The sequence below is a fragment of the Mustela nigripes genome, chromosome 9 (genome assembly GCF_022355385.1).
Source record: "Mustela nigripes isolate SB6536 chromosome 9, MUSNIG.SB6536, whole genome shotgun sequence".
NCBI lineage: Eukaryota > Metazoa > Chordata > Mammalia > Carnivora > Mustelidae > Mustela > Mustela nigripes.
The window spans coordinates 37,483,164-37,493,178 of NC_081565.1; the positions used below are offsets into that span (position 1 = coordinate 37,483,164).

General features: G+C 55.7%; 1 protein-coding gene across 1 annotated transcript; it reads left to right on the top strand.

Moving 5' to 3' along the window:
- The first annotated feature begins 2,453 nt into the window (after positions 1-2,453).
- AQP3 (aquaporin 3 (Gill blood group)) lies at positions 2,454-8,668 on the top strand. The gene is made up of 6 exons (XM_059411490.1): positions 2,454-2,622; positions 5,862-5,988; positions 6,357-6,494; positions 6,850-6,968; positions 7,301-7,518; positions 7,605-8,668. Exons 1-6 carry the CDS (start codon positions 2,515-2,517, stop codon positions 7,771-7,773), a joined length of 879 nt encoding a protein of 292 aa, XP_059267473.1. The 5' UTR covers positions 2,454-2,514; the 3' UTR covers positions 7,774-8,668.
- Positions 8,669-10,015: the final 1,347 nt, after the last annotated feature.

Sequence of the window (10,015 nt, forward strand, 5' to 3'; positions counted from 1 at the left end):
CACAGGAGGGAGCCCAGAGAGCTATAAGTAAGCTATGTGACTCAGAGCCAAGCCCTACCAGGCTTTAATCACTTCTCCATGAAGACATGCTTCTTTCTATCTTTTGCCCCAGGGGGGCGCCATTGACATTGAACTATAATGCCCTACAGTGAGGTCGGGCTTCAGCCCCCAAACTCAGGCTAGCCTGGCACTTCTGGACAAAATCCCCAGGTCCTGCCCCCCCCCCCCTTGGAAACAGCTTATTTATTTATTTGTCAGAGAGAGAGAGAGAGCACAGGCAGACAGAGTGGCAGAGGGAAAAGCAGGGCAAGGAGCCCTATGTGGGACTCAATCCCAGGGTGCTGGGATCCTGACCCGAGCCAAAGGCAGCCGCTCAACCAACTGAGCCACCCAGGCATCCCATGTCCTGACCCCTCTTAATCCCACATGAGGACTTGTAGGAATAAAGGACCCTTGGAAGGAATTGTATCCTTTTCCCTCTTTCAGGCCCACTAAGAAGCACGAAGCCCCTACCCATATCGTATCTTCTTAGCTCTGACCCACACCATCCCAATGTGCATGCATATGCATATGTATTTGTATGAATATGTGTGTCCACAGGAATTTTAGATAGGGATGAGTTTGATGGGAGCACTTGGTGCAGCACATGTGAACACCTATAAGCTGAGTACAAACACGTGTGTTTAGGGGCCTTGTGTGTGCCTGTTGGTGGCAAAGCTGCCTCTGTCTTTCTCCAGTGCTCCGCTTCCAGGCCAGGCTAGGATGGGCCACAGTGAGGATGAGGTGCTATGGGCTGGGGTTCCTTACTTTCTTCTAGTGCTGAGGAGCTCCTTGCTAGTTCCTGTCCTTTGCTGCCTTTGCAGCCCCATCTGAGGAATCGAGGGGCTGAGAAGTACAGCACATGATGGGGAGAAGAAAGGGCAGCACCGTGGAGGGTGTGCCCCATTTCCATAGTCTGGGCTCTGGCATCAGGAGTCTAGGGTTGCATCTTGAGTCACAGACTGGCAGTGGGGCGGTGGGTAAGCACAGTGATGTGCCCCTGATTCACCATGGGACCTCCCAGCCCGTGGGGGCCTGGGGAGTGGGGGCGCTTCTCCTTGGGCCTTGGGGAGACCTCTTGTGTGGGTTACATATATGTTTAAGCCCATGGCGAGGCTCTCACGTGAATGGGATCCCATGAGCATGTGAACAGAGCTCAGTGTTTATAGGTGAGAGTGGCTGCCAGCTTTAGGTTGTGTGTGTGTGTGCATGTGCATGTGTGTAAATTTACCCAAAGTGTGTTGCTAAATCTCTGGGCATGAGTCATCTCTGGAGTCCTCATTTCTGACAGCCACTCCGCAAGAGATAAGTCCCCAGGGGACTTAGACCACCTGGATTAAGGACCTCTCCAAAACGTGGTCTCCTCAGTCCCATGGAAGAACAGCCCAGGCAACCACACCTCAGTTTTCCAATTATTAAATGCACTATGGGGAGCAACATGGCCTCATCAGATGGCATCTCACCTCATATGCAGCCGACAACCCTCACAGTTTAGCCAGCTTAACCTCTTAAAGCTTCAAACTTTCCCCTGGCTGGGGAATCAGTGAAGAGTGGGGGTAGGGAGGGTTAAAAACAGTTGGGACTCACCCTGCTGGCAAGCATATGGCACGTGGCGTGTCAGGACAACTGCCGCTCGGCCTCTGGAGCCATGTGCAAAACACAGGCAGGTCCACGTGTGGCAAATGGAGTTAAGCCAGCCAGGTTGGACAGGCATATGAACAGCCATGAGAAATGTCCAAGTGCGATCTGGTACACAGGTCAGATGTCATGTGTGGACACAGCTGTGGACAGAGCTGGTCAGGACATGCAACATGGGACAGGTAGTCAGCACAAGGAACCACGGCCCATGAACGCTGAATATATGTTCTGTGAGCGCACCCAAGTCCGGACTAGGGGAGGGTCTCATCACCCTTCCCGGCCCACAGCCTCATCCCCCCAGCCCCCGACTGAGGAGGACTTGCTGGGGCCCGCCACCCTGCAGAGCTGGGTGGGGCCAATCCTTTCCTTTCCGACCCGTCTCTCTCACTGGCACGGTCGTGCGGATGACTGTGGGGCTCCAAGGTCTCCAGTGGCGGCTGCATGCTCCCCAGCCACGGTCCCGCACCCGCCTGTACCCCACCATTACCTCCCCGCAATCGACCCGCGCAATCCCCTCGGCCCCCAACACGCCTCCTCCTCTAAGTGCCCTCCCGGAGCAACGTCGTCCCTAAAGCTCCTTACAGCCCCCCGCAGCCCCCTCCCTTCCTCCTCAGCTTCCCACAGTCCAGCGTCCCCACCAGCTTACCTGGGCAAGCTTTGGGGGGCGACTGCCCACACCTCGGGCGGGCTCGTGGCTCAGCGGGCGGGGCTGCGGGGCGGGCGGGCGGGGCGCGTGCCTCCAGCTCCTATAAAGGGCGCCACCCGGCGCTTCGGGCCACTGCTGCTGGCCCGCCGCGCTCGAGAGTCCGGCCCGCCCGCTCCGGTGCAGCTCCAGCCATGGGTCGACAGAAGGAGCTGGTGTCCCGCTGCGGGGAGATGCTCCATATCCGCTACCGGCTGCTGCGCCAGGCTCTGGCTGAGTGCCTGGGGACCCTCATCCTCGTGGTGAGTGGAGGGACCCGGAGAGGCCCTTCTCTCTCCAGCCCCCATGCTCCCCGACCCCTCTGTTCACACTGGAGGCGCTTTTTTTAAAGGCAGGCGCCACCCCTCTCCCAGCTTTGCTCCTCACCTTGACCCATTCCAGAGTGGTCTTACCCTTGCTCTAACCCCATCACGGCAGTTCTGACTTCTGCCAGAATGCCAGCTGTCACTCCCACTGTGAGCTCTGATCAGTGGCCCTCTCACTAGGGCCCCAGCCTACCAGCTGGGGGCAGTGGTCTCCCCTGTAGTCTGAGACCCCCAGGGTCCTCTCCTGGTCCTCACCTTCCCAGGTTCCCCAAGTCCCTGGAAGGCAGTGGAGGCATTGGCAAATGGGCCAGTATTAGATTATTTGGGTCCTGGATATCTGGCCCCTAATGAATAATTAAGCTCCAGAAAGTCCAAAAGTTCCTGTGGTGTGAGGACAGTTTGCCATGGGTGGGGGCAGAGGGCGGAGGCCACACAGGGGAAAAGAGCAGAGCTGGACGAAAGGAGGATCCAGAAGATAAGGAGGCCGCGGAAGGCAGGTGGGCCCTGGGCACAGAGCATGTGGTGTCCCTAAAGTCACTCTTCTGTCCTGAGTTGCTCCAGGACCAGACTCTGTCCATCATCCAGACAGATGCTATCATTCTCTGTGCCCAAGCACTCTGATCACTCCCCACCCTCTAACTCAGCCTCTGAGTTTGTGGGTTTTCTGAGTAGGCCACTTCACTGCCTGGGTTACTCCCCAGTCCATTTACTCCTGGTTACACCACTTTCGTCTCTAGGTTGTTCCTGGGTGACTTTGTTTGCATTTTTTGGGTCTGACAGACACACCACTTACAGTCTTTCATTTCCTGTCTCACCTGCTCTCTGATTTTCAGCCCCTCATGTGGTTACACCTGTTTTCTTCTGGGTTACTTTTGGGTTCAGTTGCTTTAATGGGGTGAATGGGTTATTCTTTTCCTTGCCCCAGCTCCAACTGTAGGTACTGTAGACCACTCAGCACCCTGTGGACTAGGAGCTTAACTATAGAGGCAGGTAGGTAGGACTGGGGTGGCCCAAATGGGTGGTGGTGGTGGAGCAGGCTCCATGGTGACAAAAGGTCTTTTTTTTTTTTTTTTAAGATTTTATTTATTTGACAGAGATCACAAGTAGGCAGAGAGGCAGGCAGAGAGGAGGGGAAGCAGGCTCCCTGCTGAGCAGAGAGCCCGATGTGGGGCTTCATCCCAGGACCTGGGGATCATGACCTGAGCCAAAGGCAGAAGCTTTAATCCACTGAGCCACCCAGATGCCCCGTGAGAAGAGGTCTTAGACTCACTTTTGGCTTCCAGGAAGAGCAAGGGAGAAGCCAGGTGGGGCCCTCATCCACAGCCCCTCACAGGGCTAGTGGCCCTACCGTCATCATCTTCCTTTCCCCCTGGAAAGAAGGGGAGGGAAAAGGGGCAGGTGCTTTTTCATTGTCCTGTCCCAGAGTCTTGTGTCCCTCATTCCATATCTGATTGATTGTCCAGGACATCCTTGTCCGAGAGTAGCCAGGACAGGGGAAGTCATCTTCCACATTCATAGAAGGGCTCCAGAACCCCTCACACATCTCAGTTAGCCTCTCCCACAAAGAAGCAGTCAGACCTTTCTCTGAGCCCCAGGATCATTTGGCTGATCCTCAACCACAAAAGGAGGGTGTTACTTCTGTGAAGGCTTTCAGGCTCAGGTGAGTGTAAGGCATCTGGTGTCAGAGAAAAACAGAACCTCAAAGGCTGCCTAGAGGGGAGGGGCTTAGGCCTGGGAGACCCCAGAGTGGTGGGTGGGGGGCTTGCCTGCATACCTCTGTGGGTATGCAGAGCCTGTGGTGGCAAGATCAGGGCTGGCCTTGGGATGAGGGGAGCCCCTTTCTCGGGGGTACCTAGCAAGGCAGGGAGTGGGGGAGGAGGAGGAGGAGGAGGAGGAAGAGGAAGATTAGCCCCAAGGTGGTGGAACTGGATCTGACAGCTTCTTCCTCCAAGGTCTCCTGGGTTGAAGCCAGGTTTGGGCCTCAGGCAGGAAAACTCGAGCTGAGGTCAGGGCCTGCCAAGGTGGGCAGGGTGCCCTGGACCCCCATGTGCCCCCCTGCACCCCCCACATACTCATGGTCTCTGATCTTTGCTCTCACCTGCCTCCACACTTTTGCCCATCATCACTGCCGCTGGCTTCTCCACTATCTCTTGGCTGTTCGGAGGGATGATAATCAAAATGCTTAACAGCTCAGTACAGCAGGTCACTGACCCATCTGAATGGATAAGGGCCCTTAGCACGAGTCTTGGGAGCTGCCCACTGGCTAGGCAGAGCACCTAATTATGGGGAAGTAGAAGAGGAAATGGGGGGCAGGGGCTGGAGTAAGCTTTAAGGAACACTCTTCAAGGCTCAGGGCAAAGCTCTTTGTGGCTGGTGCAGAAGCATTTTTACATTTAAATAAGAGGAACAGGGTGTTCTATACTTGTGGGACATCAGGAACTTGAGTCCTCTTGAATCTCCCCATCACTGCCTGAAACCTTAGGACCAGTCTGCGCACTTGCACTGCCCTGCTGCCTCTAGTGAGAGGGGCCACTGAGATACTGTCTTAGGACCTCCACATCTGAGTAGGGAACCTGGACCCCTGAAGGTGGAGAGGTCAGGGTGGGTGGAGAGACGAGGCTCTGGTACAGGAGCAGGGGCCTAATTCTGGCCTTTTTCCCTGTTTCTCTGTGCCATAAGACAGCCCCCACCCCCACCCCTAAGCTCTTTGGGACAAGGAGGGAGGCATGTGTAGGTGGGGGATCAGTGAGCCGAGCCTGACGGGCTGCAGGAGAAACTGCTAGGGTGAAAGTTGCTCCCCTGTACTCCACTCCTACGGAGATTCCGAAAAAGTCAGAGAAGATGGTCCAGTCATTTTTTGGGCTTCCAGTTGTAGACTGTGCTTCCAGTCCCTTCCATGGGGCCCTGTTAAAGTTTGGGCATTGTGGGTGGAGAGGGGGTATAGCTCAGGGGTAGAGCATTTGACTGCATTGTGGGTGGGAGGGCATGTCTGCTTAATCTGCCAGGTACAATTGTTGCAGGAGGGGTGTGGGTTGGATTCCCCTGAGAAGGGGCTTCCCCGAAGTCTTCCAGATGACAGCTGGTGGAGGTAGGTGGTGGAATTCACTCATTTCCTCTGGAATCCGAGAGCTGCTGGGCCTCACTCTCTGCCTGCCTGGTTCTGTTTCCTGATACAGATGTTTGGCTGTGGCTCTGTGGCCCAGGTGGTACTCAGCCGGGGCACCCACGGTGGTTTCCTCACCATCAACCTAGCCTTTGGCTTCGCTGTCACCTTGGGCATCCTTGTGGCTGGCCAGGTATCTGGTAAGGACTTGCTCTCCCCCTTCATTCTTGACCCTCAAATGGCATTCCCACAAGGAACCCAGCTGGGGAAGGGGGTGGTGGAAGACATTCCCAAGGACAAAGCATAGTTGTGGGCTTAGCTTTTTGAGCCTTTGGAAGAGGAGAATGGAGAAGGAACTCAATACTTCGAACCTTTAACTCTCACCTTGGAATCCAATGATTGGAGGTTGGCCTATTACGTAGTCCAGCCTATCATCTGGTACAGGAAAACCCTTCTCTGCACCCCTGCTTATGAGGGCCAGAGAGGGGGACTAGGGAGGTTAGGGATCTTGGCTTCCCCACTGTGGCAAGCTACAGTGACTAATAGCTCCCATCTCTCCTCTGCCCAGGGGCCCACCTGAACCCTGCTGTGACCTTTGCCATGTGTTTCTTGGCGCGTGAGCCCTGGATCAAGCTGCCCATCTATGCCTTCGCTCAGACACTAGGAGCTTTCCTGGGCGCTGGGATTGTTTTTGGGCTGTATTACGGTGAGCATTCCCCACCCTGCCATCCTCCACTACCTCCCTCCCTCTGTTTGGGACCTGTTGGCACCCGGCCTTTGATGATAGACAGCTGGGACCTGCCCAAGCCCCAGGCTCTTGACTCACTCATCTCCCTCACAGGGCCCAAGGTGGGGGGCATAAGGGGAAAGAAACAAGTTGGACAACAATAGAGTCCCAGGCTGTCCACCCGCCCACCCCCTGCCCCTCCACAGGCTCCTGAGTAATACAGCAGTGATATACCCCACCTGTGATCCCCCAGGAGGGGGTGGGTCCAGCCGGAGACGGAAGAGCAGGTCAGCTTCTGCCTTCACTCACTCTGATCTGTCTGATCTGTCACCAGATGCAATCTGGGACTTTGCCAAGAATGAGCTCGTGGTCTCGGGCCCCAATGGCACAGCTGGCATCTTTGCCACCTACCCCTCGGGACACTTGGACATGGTCAATGGATTCTTCGACCAGGTATGGGCCAGGGAATTGGGAACACGGGGGAGGATCAAGCTGCTCAGCTGCTCATGGGTGGCAGGACGGGACTCCCTGTTTACAGCAGGGTTTCTCAGTTGGGGATTGGGGGACACCTACCTCACAATCATGGCGACAGGTATTTACAAAACAGGAATTGGCATCTTTAGCCAGTTCTCCAGGGAATCCCTTGTGCTCCATCACATTCTAGCACCCCTGCTGGAAAGAGCTGAATATGGGAAATGGTAAGACTCTGGGAGCCCAAGGACAGAGGAAGGACCAGATGGTGGGATGGGGGTAGCTCCTCACCCTGTTCTCCCCACACTCCCCAGTTCATTGGCACCGCCTCCCTCATCGTGTGCGTGCTGGCCATCGTGGACCCCTACAACAACCCCGTCCCCCGCGGCCTGGAGGCCTTCACCGTGGGTCTGGTGGTTCTGGTTATCGGCACCTCCATGGGCTTCAACTCGGGCTATGCTGTCAATCCCGCCCGGGACTTCGGTCCCCGCCTTTTCACCGCCATTGCTGGCTGGGGCTCCGAAGTCTTCACGTGAGTGCCGCCCCCACCTAGCCTGCCTTCGCCTGACCCCCCTCTGCTACCCCACCCGCCCCCGACCGCCTCTTGTCTGTCCCCAGGACTGGCCGCCACTGGTGGTGGGTGCCCATCGTCTCTCCACTCCTGGGTTCCATTGCGGGCGTCTTCGTGTACCAGCTCATGATCGGCTGCCACCTGGAGCAGCCTCCGCCCGCCACTGAGCAGGAGAATGTGAAGCTGGCCCATGTGAAGCACAAGGAGCAGATCTGAGTGGGGCAGGGGCTCCCTCCCCACCCCCTCCCTCGAGCACCCACAGACTGTGCAGGGGCTGCTGCCTAGAAGCCTTCACGGCCCCTTCCCAGATGGAGAAGCTCCTGGTCTCCTCCCACTCCAGTGGACAGCCCCCTTGGGGATTCTCTCCAGGACCCTCCCCAAATGGGCTGTTAGGACACTGTCTTTAAGCAGTGGTGGGACAGGGAGTAGGGCCAACATACCCTTAGTTTCACAAAAAGAATGGGCTGTGTGTGTGCGCATGTGTGCGTGTGTGCGTGTGTGCGTGTGTGTGTGTGTGTGTGTGTGTGTGTGTGTGTGTGGTTTTTAAGACCTTCAGGGCAAGGGACCAAGTGGAAAGGATACTAGCTGTGGGAGGAGCCGGGGGGAAGGGGAGGGTCTGTCTGCAGTGTGTCCCTCCCATCAGTGAGTGAGGAAAAGTGCGAGGGGTCTGCATGTTTCAGAGGCTCCATGTGGAGAAGGGTCCAGATATATTTGTGCTGAGTATGGGTGTGTATGTGCCCTTTTTTCTAAGCAGGGGACTTCTCTAGATTTTAGGGGAAGTAGGGTGGGAATATGGAGGGAGGGTGGGGCAGAGGAGGCCACAGCCCAGGTGTGTGTGGAGCTCGGAGCTCTGGCTGTATATAAGTAGGAACAGAGAACATAGTTCTGTCATAATGTAGGCATAAGGGTGGTGGGGGTGAAGTCCAGGCCGTAAGTTTCTCGTGCTTGATTTTTTTTTTTTTAAATACAGCGGATGTTTGTTTTAGGGATGGGGGTTGGGAGACTCTACTTAAAATAGGGTCTTTACTCCTTTAATCCTCCACTGGAAAAAAAAAGTACTCTTTTCTCCTTTTATATAAAAAAATAATAAAATGTGTGCCTAAAACTGCCAGTTGTGCGAATTTCTCCCAGCTTGTTCTGTTGCTATTCTGGGGCTAAAGTGCTAAGCACTGGACTAAGGTGCTTCACTAGGTTCAGCCACAAACACCAGCTAGGACCCCTGCTTGGTGTTTTCACCTGGCCAGGGCACCAGCCTAGGGCTAGTACTTGGGGGCCCTGCTGGTAGGGTCAGGGGCAGGAATCAGTCCCACAGACAGGTCAGAGCCTCTTCACCAAGACTTTGTTTGAACGCAGTGGCCCCACACTTCCCCCAAGCTTTCAACCTCTTGCACAATGAATGGCATCCCTCCTTCCTGACTCCTGCACCCACCCATCATCCCATGAAAGCAGGCTTGAACCTGGCTTAAGAGAAAAAGGCTTTCTCGGGTAGAGCTGGTCAAAGGGGAGGAGGACTGCTGTTTAGGAAGTAGTGAGCTTCCTGTTGCTGGAGGAAACCAATCAATCAGACCATGGCCCTGAATCATCATCTATAGGTTGCTGTTGAGGCTCTATCACCTCGACCTTTGCCACAGCCCCTTTAGCGGCCTCCCTGGCTCTGGGCCTGCCCCAGCCAGACTCTATAGGAGCAATGAAGGATCTTCTGACACCACTGTTGAAGTGGGCGGCTTGTCCATGGCTCTGCCTGCTCTTCAGACACAACCCGAAACACTCCTGCAACCAGCACCCCCATGACCCCCATGACCGGGCCCGTGGTCCCTGTATGCCCTCTCACCACGCTCCGTCGCCCGTAGATGACTAGGTTCCCTTCTGTGCCGTCCTCCCTTTGGACCTTTGCTCCAAAGTGCTCACTTCGGACCAACTCCTGGTCTTCCCTAGCATCTCCTCCTCCAGAAAGTCATCCTTGCTCTTCCCACCCTTCCACTATTTTCTAGAGTCAGTCGTCTGAACTCAGGGACCACATTTAATCCCGCCTCCCCCTCTTTTCAGTTCTTCAGTCTAACACTTCTGCTGCCCGTAAGCCTGGCATGGGACCCACTGATGGTGGTTATCTGGACAGCCCCTCGGAGGCAAGGGGCTCTGCACACCTGAGCCCAGGAAGCTCTGTGAGGAAATCATGTGCTGCTCCTCACCTTCTCCTTCCCTACCTCCTTAACAGTTACTCCTCAAGTTTCACTGGGAATAAAAGGGTAGGCGGGGCCCCAAGCTTAGCCCTCCTGCAGAGTTAACTCCAGGGCAGCCAGAGGATCTCTGGGTCTGGCAGGAGAAATGTGGCCTTTAGAGATGAAGCTGGTGATCCCCAACCACGTCATAGATGAGGGGACTTGGTCCAGAGAGGGTGGGTGGCAAATGCAGGACCACACAGCCAAGAAGACTCTGGGGGAGGTGGCGATGGGAGAAT